This window comes from Panthera leo, chromosome D4, assembly GCF_018350215.1.
Source record: "Panthera leo isolate Ple1 chromosome D4, P.leo_Ple1_pat1.1, whole genome shotgun sequence".
Classification (NCBI taxonomy): Eukaryota; Metazoa; Chordata; class Mammalia; order Carnivora; family Felidae; genus Panthera; species Panthera leo.
In genome coordinates this window covers 18,096,952-18,116,104 of record NC_056691.1, presented here as the reverse complement: position 1 = coordinate 18,116,104, position 19,153 = coordinate 18,096,952, and the positions used below count along the sequence as shown (strand labels likewise).

At 48.1% G+C, this 19,153-nt stretch overlaps 1 protein-coding gene across 2 annotated transcripts in view; it reads right to left on the bottom strand.

Moving 5' to 3' along the window:
- PCSK5 (proprotein convertase subtilisin/kexin type 5) overlaps nucleotides 1–19,153 on the bottom strand; it is a 447,663-nt gene that overhangs the window by 30,062 nt on the left and 398,448 nt on the right. The window contains exons 25-30 of one of the 2 annotated variants that reach the window (XM_042911954.1): nucleotides 18,442–18,484; nucleotides 15,746–15,882; nucleotides 14,445–14,645; nucleotides 10,196–10,273; nucleotides 6,147–6,230; nucleotides 4,967–5,162 (exon numbers count right to left, since the gene is read on the bottom strand). In XM_042911954.1, coding sequence (XP_042767888.1) covers nucleotides 4,967–5,162; nucleotides 6,147–6,230; nucleotides 10,196–10,273; nucleotides 14,445–14,645; nucleotides 15,746–15,882; nucleotides 18,442–18,484 — 739 coding nt within the window. The remainder of the gene's footprint in view (nucleotides 1–4,966; nucleotides 5,163–6,146; nucleotides 6,231–10,195; nucleotides 10,274–14,444; nucleotides 14,646–15,745; nucleotides 15,883–18,441; nucleotides 18,485–19,153) is intronic. The other variant, XM_042911956.1, reaches the window with a different exon arrangement.

Here is a 19,153-nt window from a genome sequence, read left to right as displayed (position 1 = left end):
GGCACATTCTCCTCTTAGTCACGGCAGAAGCGCGAGAGGGCAGGTTCATCCAGGCACACCCGTTTTAAGCCTCTGCTCGCCTTCTGCTAACATCCTGTTGGCTAAATCAACCCTGGCCAAAGTCAGGGGTCAGGGAAGTCCATTCTGTCTCCGTGGGAGTTGCTGCAGATTGACAAGCAGAGGACGCGGATCCACGGAAGGGTGAAAAATTGCAGCCAGTACTCAATATCCTAGAGTCACGTTTGAATCCGAATGCCAATCAGGGATCCTGCCCGGCGTCTTTACTTGATGTCTTAATTAATTAAGGCATTTTACATCTATCTAATCGTTCTTTCAGCTCTCCCATGGTATTTGTTCAGTAGGCAAAAACGTATTGAATGTATCAGGAAGAAACAGGACGAAATAGGACAGGCGTGAATAAAAGTCACGTACCTTATGTGGTCGCGAGAAAGAAAAATTGGAGGAGAAGCAGTTTAGTAGAAGAGGAAGAACTCAATAGAATCCAGATGAAAGCCAGGACCAGGCTTCCTTATGCACGAGTATCTTAGCTGTTTTGGTCCACAGTGGGGAAGAGTCAAAGCCAGTGCAACTGTGTCCAGCCACGTCAGTCTCTTAAAAGTGAATTTGGCAGGACAGTGGGTAGAAATGTGTTACATGCCCAACAAGAGCTTGACTGAATTTGAGAAATTTGAAGGTAAGGAAATTGAGTGCGTTCTCAAGCATGTCACGTCTTCTACCTGAATGAGAGTTTCACGGGTTCATTGTTTCTGTGTCCGTAGTGAGGGCTTTGGCCTCACCCAAAGACAGGCCTGGCTTTCCTCCCCAGCTAACTTCTAAACTCTTGGAATTTCCCAAGGGGTGTGAATGTCTTTGTTATTCCTTGAGACCCAACGGACCACATTTGATCCTTTGAAGAAAGGAATGACTCAGGGTGGGGCCAGCCACACTCTGTAGTTTTAGGAGGGGGACTGAGTAAGGAGCCAATCTTGTGCTTAGAGGTTGGAGGCTTTGGTTCATGTGCTATCTCTTGACCTCTGGGGGATTTTCAGCGCTCTGCCTGGCCAAGGTCCCTACAGAATTGTTTCTGGACACTGAACACGAGCGGTTCGAGTATAGAGTTTGAAAAGGTGCAGCACCAAGAACCTGTTCCAGATTCTTCTCCTAGGGGAGTCAGTGGATGTCCTATGAGATGCTAAAGTAAAAGGAATGGATTCAGTCAAAAAAGAACACAAAATATTAAGCAGGTCGGGTCAAGTTTGCGTCAAGATACTCACAAGAGTCTAAAGCACGGAAGAATGAGGAGGAACAGAAAAACGTCCAAGGGATGGGATATGAGAAAGATTCAGATGGATGCTATTTCTTTGGGTGGCTCGGTCAATTAAGCATCTGACTCCAGCTCAGGTCATGATCTCACAGTTTGTGAGTTTGAGCCCCGCATCAGGCTCTCTGCTGTCAGCACAGAGCCTGCTTGGGATCCTCTGTCCCCCTCTCTCTTTGCCCCCACCCCCCGCGCTCGCTCGCTCTCTCTCTCTCAAAAATAAATATTAAAAAAATTTTTTTAATTGGATATTATTTTTTCAATATTTTGTTTAGTGATTCCTCACTAGCATAAAATTTTGTTCACTTCAAATGGTAAAAAGAAAGCGCGCGCACACACACACACACACACACACACACTATTGAAGATAACTGCTAACTGAAAAATATGTAAATCTCAGGAACTTGTTGGGAATCAGCCGGAAGGTTCTTCTGCAGAACCCCTTTGCTAAAAGCAGCCTTCTCTCCACAGACCTGCCCAGTACTTGGTCCTGCTATGTTCTCCTCACCTTTACAAAACTTTTTTTTTTGTTGTTAATGCTTTACTTCCCTGTTATTTTCATTTAAGAAGAAAAAGAATATCTCTTTGGAGAAGAAATGGCCATTTGGATTACATTGTTAATTTCAAAGTACTTTATATGGAGGTTGTTCGACCCAGATACATGTATGTCACAAGAGCTGTGTGGTTGTGGAGCTTTACCTGTTTTCTGTGGACACCTAAGACAGTGACAGCCAGCGCCTGATGGAAGATTGTTTTCCTGCCATCAGAGTTTCAAATCATTCCTATTTGGTGAATTTGAGCACACTTTGTTTTTTTGGTCGCCTTTTAAACAATCGCTATAAATGATGTATGCTGCTACTCAGGCTTTCCTCTTTCATGAGCATATACCATATTTGAAAAAGTCGTGGCCACTATGGTTGACTTATAAGTAATTCTGAATGTTTGGCGGCCATTTCACTGCAGGTTACAACCTGGTCTAAGCCTGGTCTAAGTCCTGGTCTAAGTCTGACTGCTGTTGGAGGATGGATTGCACCCATAAGGGTGTTTTCTCAGAAACAGCAACAAAGCCACCAAGCCAAGCTAGATATTATACGTTCCTCAGACTTTATCTTCCCTGTTTTTTTTTTTATAAACACAAGAAGGGGGGGGGGGTGGGGCTACTGGAAGGAACCCACCCTACTCAAAGCAGAGGGCACATGCTCACGATTCTGTAGTCTACAGGACTTTTGGGCCATGTCGGTGGCTTCCCTACCGCTCAAAAAATACAGAATATCTTGGCTGCTGTGTATCTGCATGGTGTCCCGTTGCTTCAAGGAGCAGCTCGATCCTGGTTTGGGGTAGCGTTGAGCCACCAGCTCACTGGAGGGAGGCCAAACGCTGCTCCTTCTTCTTCGCTTTACTGCATTATCAATTCCCGTAACGTTCAAAGAATCCAAGATGGAGTTGGCAAAGGGTGGGAATGATTAAATAAGTAAGGTGATGATACCAACAGTCGGTTGAGTCCCACCATGGTAGAGGTTAACGAAGAGGCAATGATGGACTTGGGGAAGTAGGTTATGGGGCTTCACCTTCGTTTTTCTCTCGTGTCTTGGCTAGCTTTGCTGAGGCTGGAGCGTGGTTGTTGAAGCGGCTGGGCTGGGAGTTTTCTGACTCTCTCTTGCATCATCCTTCCTTCTCTCCCTGGCTTCTCTTACCCTGACGGTTTCCTTCCCTTCCCCTACTGTCTGCCTGACAAAATGCTTTAAGAGCTATTCACTCTTAAGCTTCTTCTCAAATACCCAGCTGGAGAGGAGCCTTGAAAATACGCTAAGTAAAGGAAACCGGCCCGAAAGATCACATTTTGTAGGGTTCTATTTTTGTGAAATATCAAGGAAAAGGCAAATCTATTGAGACAGAAGGTAAATTAGTGGTCGTTTAGGGATGGGGGAAATTCGGAGTTTCTTTTTTGGGGTGATGAAAGTATTTTAAAATGGATTGTGGTGATGATTACACAACTCCGGCAACATCCCAAAAGCCATTGAATTGTACGCTTGGCATGAAGGAATTGCGTGGTGTTAAATTATATGTAAGCTGTTCTTTAAAAAAAGAAACCCCAGTTAGATGAGAAGGTGGCATTGTGTGATGACTAAGCACATACATTTAAGTGCTGGAGAGATTTGGGGTAAAATCCTCGCCATACCGGGGATTAGCTGTGTGATCCTGGCATGCTACCTCGTGCTTGAAACAGCAGAAAACAGCAGAAAAGAAGATTCTGGCGAGGATTAGTGAGGTCATACATTGGAAGCCCTCAGCGCAGTGTCGGCACATCACAAGACTCGACAAGTAGCTGTTTTTACGTGGTTTCCTTTCCCTGGGAATGTCTTCGCCTTTTTGTGTATTTAGGCCCCGAGAAGGATGACACTGGTTGATATAAACCTCCCCAACTGGATTGTAAGCCTTTTGCAGGCTCAGACTTCCTTCGGTTGCTCATACCTTAGCTTCCAACAGCGCTTCTTAACACCTAGTAGGTGCTAAATATTTATCGGCGGAATTGAGTTGAGTGTGTTTGGCTTCTCTGCTAGATTGGGAGCTCCTGGAGTACCGTGACTTACGATTGTACCTCCAGGCTCTGTCTCAGTGGTGGATACAGATACTAATGCTCTCTCTCCCTCCACCACTGAGCTGGGTCTTGTGGATCTGGCATCGAGTTCTTTTTAATCAGCGAACAAATGAAATCTCGAATTCCTCACCACGGATTCTGTCGGTCACTTCCCCAGACTTTTCTCGTGCCTTCCTCTTTCCAGTCTGCCTGGCTGTCAGTGTTCTGATTTTATGGGGGTATTCAGGGGTGAACCTTGTTTAGCCTAAACTGATCCTTCTGTGTCCATCCCTCTTGACCGAGATCGGTTTTGGAAAAGCTAAGTGACGCATTCTGGCTAATAATGAGGTGTGAAGGGGCTCCGGGGAGGACAGGCTAAGCGTGATCCAAGAGCAAAATGTAAAGGTCGTGGGTTTTCAATGAAGCGTTGGCCACTCACATAACTGACGCTGGATTTCTAAACTCCTTGTTACGTGACAAAATCTACCCCATTTTGTCTCAGGATGGACACTTCTACCTAGGATTTCTGTTGTTCGTCACTGTAAGTTTCCTGATATACTTTTCCATTTGATGTTTTCCGCTTCCCTGTTAAATCCTGGAGGTAGAGCCATTGATGGGAAGAGAGAAGGAATTAGAAACCAGGGGACCGAGGGAACCATGAGGAATCAATAAATAATTAACCAGCTATTATTCTATATTTATGATGTAGACCTCCTACCTCACCTACTATAAACATTTCAGAAGAAGAGATTCATTCATGTGTTCACAGCCCATCACGGTCTGACTCTTGTGATGGGAAAAAAGCAACTAAAGACAAGGTGGAAAAAGAATGTATTTTTTGCAAGAGTGAAAATGTGTGTATATAGCAGTCACAAGGGCGAAGCATGCATCTGGCCTTTTGTATGTTTTGGCTGCTGCAGCCAACAGTGATGTCAGAGTCGCGAGGGGACACTTTCGGCGGCTCTGTGACCAGGAACACGGGACAGGGCTTCTTTGGTGCGAGAAGCGATTGTCCTCCAGGTACAGGAGGATGAACCAGACCCAGGCGTGAAAGGAAGAGGGACACTTACTCAGGACATCTGGTGTAGCACCTGCCTTCATGGAGGAAGAGAGGGAAGTCTGGCCGAGTCCGGCACTTTCCGCAAAGATTGGCTCCAGAGCAGGAGGCACAGTCCTCTGGACAGTTCTCGCAGCTGCCACTCGTCACCGAGGGCCATGTGCCTTCGGGACACGAGGAGACACAGGCCTGGGCCAACAGATACGTGCCTAGAAGCCCAGGGAAGAAGGCAGATCAGACGGTCATCATGTGTCTGGTCCAACAGCACACACGTCCATGAAGTAATTAATTATTAACTAATTAATTAATTAATTTAAATGTTTGTTTTCGAGAGAGCATGAGCAGGGAGGGGCAGAGAGAGACAGGGAGAGAGAATCTCAAGCAGGCTCCATGCTGTCAGCACAGAGCCTGACACGGGGCTCGAACTCACCAACTGTGAGATCACGACCTGAGCCGAAACCAGGAGTTGGACACTTAAGTGACTGAGCCACCCAGGCACCCCATGGCTAATGAACTTTAAAGAGTAATGGAACTTCTAGGGGCCCCTGGGTGGCCAAGTCGGTTAAGCATCCGACTTCGGCTCGGGTCATGATCTCATGGTTTGTGAGTTCGAGTCCCTTGTCAGACTCTGCTGTCAGTGCAGAGCCTGCTTTGGATCCTCTGTCTCCCTCTTTCTCTGCCTTTACCCTGTTGGTGCTCTCTCTCTCTCTCTCTCTCAAAAATAAAAAAAAACCACTAAACAAAAGGGGGGAGAGTAATGGAACTTCTAGAAATGTCGCATACCCAGATACCCTAACAAATTCTGTGGCAAAATCAACAGATAGCGTCATCATGCCTTTGTATCAGAACCTTTTCTTTTCTTTCCTTTTCTCTTTCTTTTTCCTTTGAAAGCCAGCTTTTTTTTTTTTTTTTTAAAGATTTCATTTTTCAGTAATCTCTACACGCAACGTGGCCCTCGAACTTACCACCCCGAGATCAAGAGTTCCATGCTCTACTGACTGAGCCAGCCAGGTGCCTCTGAGAGCAAGTTTTTACAAGAGGTCACTGTTTGGGTCCCTGCATTCCCTGTGATGGGAATAACGAGGAGACTAGATCGAGTCCTGCAAACCTTTTATGTAAAGATGCCGATACCTGTACGTAAGGGACAGCAAAGTGCTCGGCCCCTTCCGCCCCTTGTCACCCTCCACACTGACCTTTTGGACACGAAGTGCACAGGGTTGCAGATTCATTGCAGGTTTCACAAGAAGGATGACACGGCTGGTGTCCTCTCAAAATGTCTGTGTGGGGACAGAAACCGGAAGTCAGTGTCCTATGAACAGGCATTATTCCAGTGTGGGGAGGGGTCTTGCGGGGTAATCTCCGCCTTCCTGCCCGAATAGAATCCCTTCAAGTTTACATTGGCTAAACACTGGTACCCACTCGTTGCCTACATGGTGGGCTTTAATTCGTTTATTTTTTCTCTTCCTTCTCCGCTGACAGTTGATTATCAAAACGTGCTTTGCAAATCCACTGACAGAATAACCTTCGACACAAAAGGGATGTGTGCGCTAACAACAGGTTCCTTCCTTCGTCTGTCAGCAATCTGTGGGAGTATTGCTTGTGTGTATGCGCACATAAAGAGTTTTCTGGTTAAAGGTCATCCCTTCTTTCCCCAAGATTCTTGGATGACCGTTCCTCTTCAGTCTAAGAGGATAACTGAGAATTCATCGCGCCTTTTGTGGAGAAATTTTTTCCTTTTCTCTCTTTCTTTTTTTGTTCTTTGGAACCAGGTCTCATGATCGGGCAATGCTCGGTCTCTGTGATCTTCAGAGTAGTAGCCATTTGTGGGAAGCAAACCTAAATCTGTGTCCTCTCAAATCGTCGTTAAACGTTCACATGATGGAGCCACCGTCGAGCTTTCTGGTTGGTCAGGTGATCAGCAGACCACCCGAGGTCCACCCACCGTTAACCTGGGAAACATTCGAGGTGTTCCCCTCTCCCTTTCCCTCCAAGAGCATTCGCCGGCCAGGCTTTTCCAGGATGTCAGCAAGTCCGCGGGACAATTTCGGCGACCTGCAGAACAGCCTTAGCGACATCACTGAATCGGTGCAGGAGATCTTGACTGAGTCTCAAGCCTGGCTTGGGGATCAGCATGAGTCCCACAGCGGGGAGCAATTAGAAAGAGAAGTTCTGGCTCAGGATGTGTGATACGAATGAGTCTGACCCTCAGTCAGTGATTGTTGGCATCTTCCCATTCCCATCCCTTCCCTCCCTCCCGCCCTCCCTCCCCCGCGTCCTGCTGCTTCTTCTCTTCCCGAGGGTCAGTCTGCCATAGTTGGTTCTGTAGTGACACCTGCCTTCAGAGCCCAGCTGTGCCACTTACGGAGGGTAACCATGGATACGGCAATGAAACTTGAAGAGTCCTACTTTCCATGTCTCTGGAATGAAAAAGCAAATGGTCCTTCCCTTATAGGACCGTTGCGAAGACAGAATGAAACCGTGTGTGTGATGTGCACGCAGAGTGGCTCAGTAAACGGTAGTCCCTTCTGCTTCCTTTCTCCCCGTTTCTTCCTTTGTTACCATTCCACCCCGGGTCCCGGCCTTTGGCTCTCTCTCTCTCTCTTTCTTCTGTTCCGTACCTGGAGTGGCCCTGGGAGGCATTGCGGGCTTCCTATGAAGGAGCTACGGTGGATCAGCCGCTGAGACTTGCTCCGGAGGAAACCAGATTCAGGGGTGGGTAGATAGACATCGGTGCGCATATAGATATAGATGTATGGACAGAAATGATCATCCTGCTGTGCTAAGTGGTAGTTTTTGTCCCAGTTTGGGGAGAGCAATACGCCCTCGTTTTACAGGAGACTGACTGGTATAGTCTCCCTCGGGGGAGCCGCTCAGAGCTCAGTTAGCCTGGTGCAGAGCGAATGCCCATCCTGGGCTTCTCCCGCCGGTGGTCCTCCTGCCCCTCGGCAGGACCGGGGGTTTCCCTGAAGGCCTTTTTTAACCTGCCGGTATCACTTCACCCAAAAGAGAAGGCAGCGCAGAGGAGCAACGATTCTGTTGCCGACATCAGTCCTCACGAATCTCCAGGGAAATGCAGATCGTGGAGGAAAGGGAGCCCTTGTGCACCACTGGTGGGAATGGGAATGGGCACAGCCACTGTGGACAACGGTGTGGAGGGGCCTCAGAAGATTAAAAATGGAACCACCATGTGATCCGGCCGTTCTACTTCTGTGTATATACCTGGAGGAAATGAAATCACCGTCTTGAAGAGATACCCGCCTGCCCGCGTTCCCTGCTGCGTCGTTTGCAACGGCCAAGACATGGCAACCACCGAAGTGTCCATCGATGGATGAATGGATAAAGGAGTTGTGGGGTATTCATGCAATTAGAAAATTATTCACCCATAGAAGGAAGGAAATCCTGCCATTTGGAACAAATGGATGAATGAACCTTGAGCAGTATGCTAAATGAAATATGTCAGAGAGAGAGAGAGAAACACTGTATGATCTCACTTATACGTGGAATCTAAAAAGGAGCCAAACTCCTAGAGTAGATTGGTGGTTTCCAGCATCAGGAGCGCAGCTGGGGAGAAGGGGTGAAGGGGACCAAAGGCACAAACTTGTGGTTATAAGATGAATTCGTTCTGGGGATGTCATGTGCGGCACGGTGACTATGGCTAGTCCTGCACCGTGCACGTGAAAGCTGCTAAGAGACTAGGTTTTCACACACACACACACACACACACACACACACACACACAGGAAAGGTAACAATGGAAGTGGTAGATGTATCACCCTCATTGTGGTAATCATTTTGCAGCGCATACGTATATCAAAGCATCACATCATACGTGGTAAGCCTGCATAGGGTTGTATGTCAGTTAGATTTCAATAAAACAGAAAAAAAGATACTTAATGGCCGAGGGCAGTTCTTGAAACATAATAGCGAAAAAAAGCTTTTTCAGACAGCATCGAAACCTTTAATATTATTATGTCTAGATCAGGGGTTGAATTCCCCCCCCCCCCCCACGAGTTGAATTTTTGATTTTATTGTTTTTATACTATTTTTTTAATTTACGAAGATATGAGTTTTAAAGAACTTTCCCACTGTTTTGTAAGCTAGAATGTATCTATCTACACATACGTATGTATTTATAATTACATCTATCTCACATTCGGGCAGGTTGTCATAGGCTTGAATAAATTTCTGTAATGTCAGGAAATGGCCACGAGAGGGTGCTCTGTACACACAGTTAACAGCACTTAACTGTGGGCAACCAAGCGTCATTCCCAGACACTGCTCTTTTGTATCAAAGGTTAGTGACTTCATCACAAGTAAATTTTGACCTTGATCGTAGTTTTCCTTTTTTTTTTCACTCAAATTCTGGACTGGACAAGACCTCAAAGAAAAAAAAAAATCTCCTTGACCAGGGAAATGCTGTGGTCTGTCCTTGAGAAATGAGTATAGCTAAGCCATATAAAACAGAAGTTTTATTTGCTTTTTTAATTTTTAAATAAGCAACATTCACAAAGTTAAAAAAAAAAAAAAAAAAAAAAGCAAAGAGAGGCAGAGGGAATCCCAAGCAGACCCCACACTGCCAGCACAGAGCCCAACATGGGGCTCGATCTCGAGAACTGTGAGATCATGACCTGAGCCGAAACCAAAGCTGGGATGCTTAAACGACTGAGCCACCCAGTCGCCCCTCTCTCCACCCTTTTTATGCAAACTATCTATTCACACTGTTTATCACATTTCTTGATAATACTATATTTGGGGGACCATTCTCTATCAGTACATGAAGAACCCCCTCATTCTTGTTTATGCCTCGATAGTATTCCATTGCACAGATGGATCATACTTCATTTTTCCAATTGGTAACCACTGGTGACCATTTAGTTTTTTTCCAGTCCCTGCTATTTCAAATCATACTACCGTGACTGGGAAGGCAAAAGGTGCTTTTTTTCTTCAGCTCATTCTTACAGACCTGCAAGGACAGGGGCTTCTCTTGATAGCATCTCCCAGACAGAACCACTCAGCACATCAGGAACACCCTTATGTGTTCCAGAATACTCTACTGCTGAGTTTCCTCCCCGTCTTTGGCCTTTGAGCGCCTGCGTTGTGGTCACCACCTCTTTCTGGTTTTTGTCTTGTGACTTCTGCACCCCCATTTGCTCCTGGTAGCCCAGCGTCTTGGGTTGGTTTCTAAATCACAGAGGCTCCTTGGTTCATTGTGATTGTCGTCTCCTCCCTATTTCCCTGTTACCTCTTTTGATTGGAAACTTCCGCCGTCGTTTCTGTGGCCAGGTCTTCACCAAAGATGGGTTTGCAGTGGGTGCAGGTTCTTTTTTATTTAAAAAAAAAAAAAAGTTTTTTTTTTAATATAAAAAAGATAAGAGAAGTCCTGCCCATCATCTCCCCACCCAGAAATGCCTGCAGCATCTACTTGAGCACGTAGATGTCCCGTCTTTACGTTGAACGTGTGAGTATGATTACATATGTTTGTGTAATCATTTACATCTGTGGATATGATACTGACTCTCCATTTTATATTTAATAGTATAACTTTTATAGGCATTTCTATTAAAATTCTTTGAACACACTATTTTTAAAGGTTTGTGTGTTTGCATGAACCATAAGTCACTTAATTTTTTTCTTTTGTTACATGTTTAGATTACCCCGTCCCTCCCCCCCTCTTTTTTTGGTTCTAAATACAGCTGTCATTGACATCTTTATACACATTATTAGTTAAGTCCGGACTCTGCTTGGCTCTTAGACGTCCCAAGCTGAGCATTATTTGGTACCTTCTTTCTGGGACTGTTTTTCCCAGACCTGTATTACTCTTTAGGTCTCCAAAGTTACTAGCTTTCATGACGTAGGAAGACGGTTTAGATAGTGAACTAGTGTTTCCTGCATTGAGACCAGAATCAGGTTACAGGGTTGAATAGCAGTTTAACTTTTATTGTGTCACAGTACGTCCTGGGAGCTCTATGTGTGTTCTCTCATTTAATTCTTTTTTTTTTTTTTTTTTAACGTTTATTTATTTTTGAGACAGAGACAGAGCATGAACGGGGGAGGGTCAGAGAGAGAGGGAGACACAGAATCTGAAACAGGCTCCAGGCTCTGAGCGGTCAGCACAGAACCTGACGCGGGGCTTGAACTCACGGACCGCGAGATCATGACCTGAGCCGAAGTCGGACGCTCAACCGACTGAGCCACCCAGGCGCCCCTCTCATTTAATTCTTCAAATGAACTTGCCTGAGGTAGTTCCATGTTCTTATTTTATTTCATTTATATGCTTTCCTTTTTTTCTTAAAGTTTACTTATTTTGGGGGGGTGGAGGGCATGGAGAGGAGGAGAGTATGAGTAGGGGAGGGACAGAGAGAGAGAAACCCAAGCAGGTTCCTCACTGTCAGCTAAGAGCCCGACGTGGGGCTGGATCCCATGAACCGAAAGATCATGACCCTCACTTCTAAGTGAGACAACTATATATACCTATAAAGTCCTTCTAAAAGTTAGATTTTCGGGGCATCTTTAAAGTTCTCTACAACTGAGTTACAGGTAGGCGACGTATCTCCACGCTGTTGAGATTTATTTTTTACGTATGGCTCTCAGTGTTTATGACTGACTGTGGGATTCAGGCCTCCTCAGGGCATCGGAATTAAGATCCAAAGACAGGCTAGTGAGAAATTGTTAGGATGTGGTCAAAGATAAAAAGTTAATTCACTGTGTCTGTGCTTTGTAGATTAAACCGTCACCAGAAGATGTAATTAGAGCCTGCTACAAACACGGTTTTAATCGATGATGGAATTAGGTGGGTAGGGGAAATGTGCAGGAATTACTCTTAGGACTTTCCGGCACTCCCAGGGGGAAAACCGCCTAAGAAAATCCGAATGATTTAACAGTAATACAATAAGCTGTTTCCATTCCCAACAATGGTTTCAGGAAACCAACCGAAGCCGTGGCCGGCCACGCCTGAATGTTTGCCCCAGTGGTAGGTCTGTGATGCCTGAGTCACTGGTGAAGCCATCGGCAGCCTATTTAATGTCGGTTCTGCTGCTGCTGTGGTAGGGACCCTGAACTAAGTGGTCTCCATGATACGTCAGTAACTGGGACGGGGGATCTGGTGGCGATCTCCACTTTTGTGCGAGGGATTCTTGGCAGGAAGGACAGAGTTGAGTGGCCGTCTTTGGCCATTACTTAGTCTCGGCTGGGGGATTTGCCAGGCACGGTCCAACGTGTAGGGAGATCTCCATCCTTGGCCTAGGGTAGGAAGCATTCCCACCGGCTGCGTCATGAGCAAAGAATGATGGCCTCCCACCGTGGCCACTCTCGTTGTGAGTGGCCACCTTATTAAAAGAGTTGTTCCGTGAACCCCGGTTGGATTTTTATTGCACGGGATCTTCTCCAACACGTGCTGGCGTAGAGAGCGCAGGCAGTCGTTGTCTTTGGATGCAAACACGATCTCACCGTTGCCGCGGAAGTCGTGCGGGTGAAGGCATGGACTGGAGTTCGTCCCGTTTTCCTTTCCCTGCCTGGACCCGAGCTGTGTTTCAAACGGCGACGGCACCTTGCTGATACCACCTAGGCAGCTGTATTCCTTTACGGCCGATCTGTAATTGGCCCCGGATGACTGCAGTCTGCTTTGCATCATCTTAAAGGTGTGGCTAATTAGTGGCTGTTTTCTGGAACCCTCTGCTCTCCGATTACACTCTCAACTTTGTTTTTTTGAGAGTTAGGAGTCAGGGGGAAAGATTGTTGGCATTGGCTCAAGTGCTCCCGGGTCTCGATGGGGCACATTCCCCACTTCCTGTCCACTCCAGTGGGATCTAAACCGTGCCGGGGAAGCGGAGCTACAGCCGCACCTTGCTCGGAAAAGACGCGTCTTTTTTTCCCCTCTGTTAACAGTCTGCCTGTCTTCTTTCCTAGATCCTGGAGAAGGGCAGCCATGCCATTGACTTGACTGCTTTGGTCCAGCCGTGAGAAACATTTTCATCTGCTTCCCCGATCCCTTAGTAGTGCTAACTCCCCAAATGGACTAATGCCTTCCTGTCTTCAAAAACACTCTATTTTTGATAGTAGAAAATGCAGAGGGGTGGGTGTGGTGCTCCGACGGAGGGGAACAGTCCAGGCCTGATTTCTGCTTGCGAAGCGCGTAGTCCGGTTGAAAGGGACATGTAATCATTTGGGGAATCAAGTCTGCTCTGACTCTTGGCTCCCTGGACCTTTTCATCATCTGGATGCCAGATAAAATACAGATGTTCTGAGCTAGAAACACAGCACCAGACTATTTTCCTCTTGGCTCGCGCTGCCTCTTAAATGCCTGAATGCCAGACAAACTCGTTTTCAGCGTTTTTGGTCCAGCTATAATTCACGGAAGATATCCCAATCTGGATTGAATGATTTTCTTCCCAGCTACGTCTCTGAAATTGGCCCGCGTTCTCCGGGGCCTTTGGCTGCTGGGTTTGTGATGATCTCCGGGCTGCTTTTCCTTTAAGTCACATTGGTGACACCGTCGTGGACAGTGGCCATGGATGTCCCTCCTCCGGAACCCAGCAAGAGCCTTTCTCCGGCCCCGGATCGATCCCGCTCCCCAGCCCTTGGAAGACTCATCCTCGGCGGACCTCCCTTCGGCCCCCATGGCTTCTGCACCGAAATGACCTTTTCAACAAATCCTCGCCTTGAAATCAAACGGAGAGCGTCTCTGCATAGAATGTGAGTCAGATTTTTTTTTTTTCCCAGCAGGATGAGGGCTTTGTTTTTTAACCACCACAGACACCGAGAGGTCATCGAAGTTTGCAGCTACCTTGCAAGGAAGCCCGTGGCGGAGGCTCCAGGGTGAGGAGGCCGGTTCCGAGGACGCAGGTAGGAATGAACACACACAGGCCTTCGCTGTTGGATCACAAGCTCCCGCATCTTTCCTCCTGCCCCCATCAAGATGCCCACCTTCCCCATCTGCAACCGGAAGGGGGTGGGGTGGGGGGTGGCTTTGAAAAGGCAAGCTTGAATGATAGTAAGTTCTGATCAAGCGGCCGGAAGGATCAGCTGACCCAGCTTTACCTCCGGTACTTGTGAGAGGTTCTTCCTTGTCCAACTGAAGACGCCCACCCTTACCGGCCGTTGCCCTTTACCGTGACAAGGAGATACACGAACGTGACAGAAGCCACTCTGAAAGCTTTGAGACAGTGGTCGCTGGGCGGTTGCCCTACACGACTCTCTTACGAGCTCCGACGTCCCCTCCGCGGGGATAGAAACCCGGTGGCCACGCCACCCGTGAGCCGCCCTCTGGGTTTCCCTCCAGGACAGATGCCCACCGACCACAGCCTCCTCCCCTCTCCGCCCCCCCCCCCCGGGAGCATCAGAGCCCGAGGGAGCGGCCCAGACTAGACGCCCACTCCCAGCTTTTGTTCCCTGCCCAGCCTGCATCTCTGGGACATCCCGAAGGTGAGGGTTAAAGAGGGAGGGAGGCAGAGAAGGCGGCCAGACACCTGCTTTCTCTCTCGGGAAGCACATACCATTCCAGAATTCGCCTTCCACCGGAGTCTGGGCGGGACCCACACACGTCCCCTGCCGCAGCTGCAGTCCTTCTCGGCACGTGCGACACTGCTGGTGGCCAAAGCCAGTGCAGGTTTCACAGGCCCGGTGGCAGGGCTCACATTCTCCCGTCTCCGGGTCGCCGTAGAAGCCGGGGCCACAATTGCGCACACACGTGCCACCTACGCCACCTACGTGAGAACGCAGAGAGGGGGCCTGAAGGTGGGTCCCTGGCTGGCTTGGCTTGGTGCTCTGTGCGAGGCCAAGTTCCAAACAGGCCAAGGGGCGTCTCGGGAACACTTTTGTTGGAGTTTGTTTGTAAACTTCTTTAAAAAAATTTTTTTAAATGCCTGTTTATTTTTGAAAGAGAGACAGAGACATGGCATGAGCGGAGGAGGGGCAGAGAGAGAGGGAGACCCAGAATCCGAAGCAGGCTCCAGGCTCCGAGCTGTCAGCACAGAGCCCGACGACGCGGGGCTCGAACTCACCAACTGCGAGATTATGACCTGAGCCGAAGTCGGACGCTTAACTGAGCCACCCAGGCGCCCCACCTTTTTCTTTTCAACTTTTGTGTGTTTTTTTTTTAGTTTTTTTTAATGCGTATTTATTTTTGAGTTTGTTTTTTTAAGAAACCAAGCTGGCATAAGCTTATTTCAACCAAGGAACGGGTCTTAAATCCAACATTTAAAGTACGCCTTTAGCGGGGAATTTAAATTGGTTATTAGCTCAAGGGGTTAAGAGCCTAGTCAATTCTCAGGGCCCTGAATAAATAAAATAGTGTCCATATAGAACCACTGGAGATCTGGGTGGGCTGTCTGCCCCTCTCTCTCTCTCCCACAAACATTCGAGAGCACTGGACCATTAGTTCTTGGACTGCAAGACTCGTAGTGTATTTCTTTCCTAACCATCCAGAACTGACCAGAGGATCTTGTTTACCTTTTACAGTGCTTAGGAAGAGTCATGGTTCTGGATGTTTCAGGTGACTCCTCTCAAGGCCTTTATCTTCGGTGTTCCTGCCCCACCCCCACCCCTGCCCCCGCCCCCTTCACTCTCGTTTCCATCAGCTTGGAGATGTTTGCAATTAATTAGTGAAATAGGAACTCCGCCACAGTAATAGAAGCAGAAAGAAGTAGTCTGGGCTAATGCTTATTCTGAAACCAAATTACAGTCCGTCCCCGGACGAGAGGCGCAAGACTCAGACCGATCAGGCGGGTGCCCTCCTTTCCGGGCGAGGCCCCGGAGCCTTTGTTCTTCCTCTGCACCCTGCCATTGTCACACTTACCCAGGAGAAAGAAGCCCTCTTCACACGAGTAGCACTCATGCTGGTCACAGTTGCTGCAGTTTGTATCACACGGTTTACATTCAGATCCTTCGCCGTAGGTCCTCTCGGGACACATTTTATGACAGTGGTGCTGAAACCTACGGGGAGGAGATGGGGTTTCTTCCGTGAGCTACGTTGGCGTATTTCTCTTAACCACCAGAATTCAATGTCCTCACATATGTACGCTCATCGTGTTTAATAGGAATAGATATGTGGGTTTCAAGGGCAAAAACCTTCTCTTGGTCTATGTGCTCAACAAACGAGGTTGATCTGGACCCTAAGGACCCTTCATGAAGGCAGCTGTGAAGAGGCTGGGGCGAAGGAAAGCAGCACCGAGATGTATTTATGGGCTACTAATTATGCATTTACGACTCGTGTATTTATTTATTTTGAATTTTTTTTAACGTTTATGTATTTTTGAGAGAGAGAGAGGCAGAGCACAAGTGGGGGGAGGGACGGAGAAAGAGGGAGACAACAGAATTTGAAGCAGGCTCCAGGCTCCGAGCTGTCAGCATAGAGCCCGATGCGGGGCTCGAACTCACGGACCGCGAGATCATGACCTGAGCCGAAGTCGGCCGCTCAACCGACCGAGCCACCCAGGCGCCCCCAAACATACCACCTTAGATATACAGATTTGAATTGGAGAACTTTGGGAGTGGTTGTAGTCTGCGTTTCATTGAACTTGGTGGTCTGTGTCTCGTGTTACCCAGAGGATGATTAAGAACTAATAAAGTAACTGGCTTCATGCTGGACTTTCTGACTTCTGTCAAGGACAAGGTCTCCAGGCAGACGTTTGGAAAGAGCTCAGTGTAGAGTTCAAGTGGCTTACCAAAATGTCTGCCACGAGATTAGTAAGGGTGAAGTGTCTTAGCTGTTATGTATTTATATTGTTATGCCTAGTATCTGTGCTCATGCTACAGTAGAATGTTGTATTTCAGACGCCACTGAATTACAGGGTCATCGGAAGGGGGAGCAGAATCAAGCTGGCCTTTGCCCGTTGATGAATTTCACAGCATTGACAAGATACCAGAGGAAAGCTTTGCATCTCTTCGTTAATAACGTCAATCATACAGGGTGTCACCCATTATATCCAGTTCCGAACCATTCTAAAGGGTTAGAAACGTGTGTTTCTTGAAAGAAACACCTCACGTTTCGCTCTCAGTGATACGGGGCGTTTTCTTGTGGTGTATTTGTTTCTCAAAGGAGGTTACGAAACCTTCTCGTTGTTGGCCAGCAGTGAGCTGGAGCGCCTGGCAGGGCTGGCCCCGAGGATGACCAGAATGCTGTCAGGTGACAGAGGAGGTCAAGGCGGGTGCTCCCGTGTCAACACGAGGAAGGGTGCAGTTAAGCCGGAGGGATGCAGAGAAAAGGAACAAAGAAGAACAAAGTGGGAACGCCCGCTTCTGCGCGGCCACTGTCTGAGAGTCTAAGTTCTCCTTCTTTGGTTCTTCAAGGAACATTCTGGGCTCCCAACCATGTGACCTCACCAAGGAGTGCTTGCATCTCTGCTGTTCGTCTCTGCCTGAGGCGGTGTGTGGCGGGCCATGTGCTGGGTAAAGGCCAACCGTGAATATGCTGACAGATTGCTTTCTGCTCATTTACTGTCATCAGCTTAGGTAATGACAAGGCGGACTGATTATTTTTGCCGGGTTTCAGTTTCAGCTTGTCGGGTTCCCCTTTCCCTCCCAAGCACCGCACCCCTTCTCTTCTCACCCAGTACCACACCTCGGGCCTCTCGAATGTGATGGAGGCAAAAGGCAGCGTGGTGACGGGAGGAACCAGCCCACTAAAGTCGAGGTGACCCAAACCCGGACCCCCCCCCCCCCCCCCCACTGGCTCGTGGGGCCACATGAGGGAACCGAGAGCCTCTCGAGATTCAGTTTTCTCTTCTGGAGAATAATGTCCATCCCGTGTCCCTGGCAACATTCACGGAAAGGTGAAGAGACGAACTGGGTGGGAATTTCTCACAACCCCCCCCCCCCCCCCAGTTCTTAGCATGACGGGAAGGAACCAGGCATCTTATACATCATCCAGGCCTTCCTTTTCTTCTCCTCTGCCTTCTTAGCTTTTCTTCCAAGACAGGCACCCGTGTGCCCTGGGAGGCAGACTAGAATAGGAATGGAAGGTGACGTTGAGACAGGCCATCTTTGATTTGTAGGTTTGAATTGGAGAACTTTGGGAGTGGTTGTTAATCTGTGTTGCGTTTAATCTGGTGGTCTTGTGTCTCTCGTTACCCAGAAAATGGCTAAGAGCTACCCACGTACCTGGCTTCCTCCTGGCCTTTCTGACTCTCGTTAAGCACAAGGTCTCCGTGCAGACACTTGGGAATGGCTTGCTTGGGGGTCAGGTCTATGATTAAGGTTTGTCCGTGAACAGCAAGGCCTGAATCCTGGTAACCCATGGCAAGATTCCTAGACACCAGTGTCAGGTTGGGTGACTCCCAGGACCGAGAAAAAGAGGGCCTCCTTTTGAGTCAAGAAAACAGCTGGGCTCTTCTTGCTAAATCCAAGAATCGTTCATTAATAGCCTGACGGGGCAGAGTTGCTTCAGGCCGCAGGGCCTCTCTGCTTTAATCACTGGATTTAGGATTAAGTCAGTAATGCTTAAACTGCAGAAAAGTTAGTGCCATGAAAACAGAAGAGAACAGCCGGACTCACATGTAATACCCCGTACTGCATGATGCACAGGTTCCTGGATCACCTGGAAGACAAAGAGAATAATGAGACATCATAATTATCAAGAGTCCATCATTTGGAGAAAGGGGCTTTGGAAAAGTTGTGGCCGGAGCCTGAACCGGGGCTCGAACTCGTAAACCGCGAGACCATGACCTGAGCCGAAGTCGGACGCTTAACCGACGGAGCCACCCAGGCGCCCCCGTCGGTTCCGCCGTTGTTAATTAGTAACACGGTGCACGCGGTGATTTGGCTTTATCAAAGCTAGGAACATCAGAGTTCTCATAAAGAGCTGGCCCTGCTTTGCAAGGAAGTGTAGTCCCAAGCTGCTAGGTTTTCAAAGTGCGGATTAAGACCCGGCTCCACTAGGCACCCCCTGGCCTCTACCGAGGGGAGGGCCTCAAGCGTGTCCACACGCGCACGTTTGGAAGGGGCCGCGAGGTTGCATCCCTCGAACGATAGGTTCTCCGTGAGTTACGCCAAATGCCTGCCAACGTCAGGGAGCGTCACCTGGGAGACTCCTTTGAAATCTGGACGATTATTTTTTTTCCAATACAGTATCCACTTTGTCTTCTGCGCTTCACGACCCTCTCGAAGAAACTGTCCTGTTCTCATTAGGTCCAATGATTCCACGTGGTCCTGTTGGCTCCGAGAAGGGACCCTCTCCTACAGCTTTCAGGGGACTTAATGAGAGAGA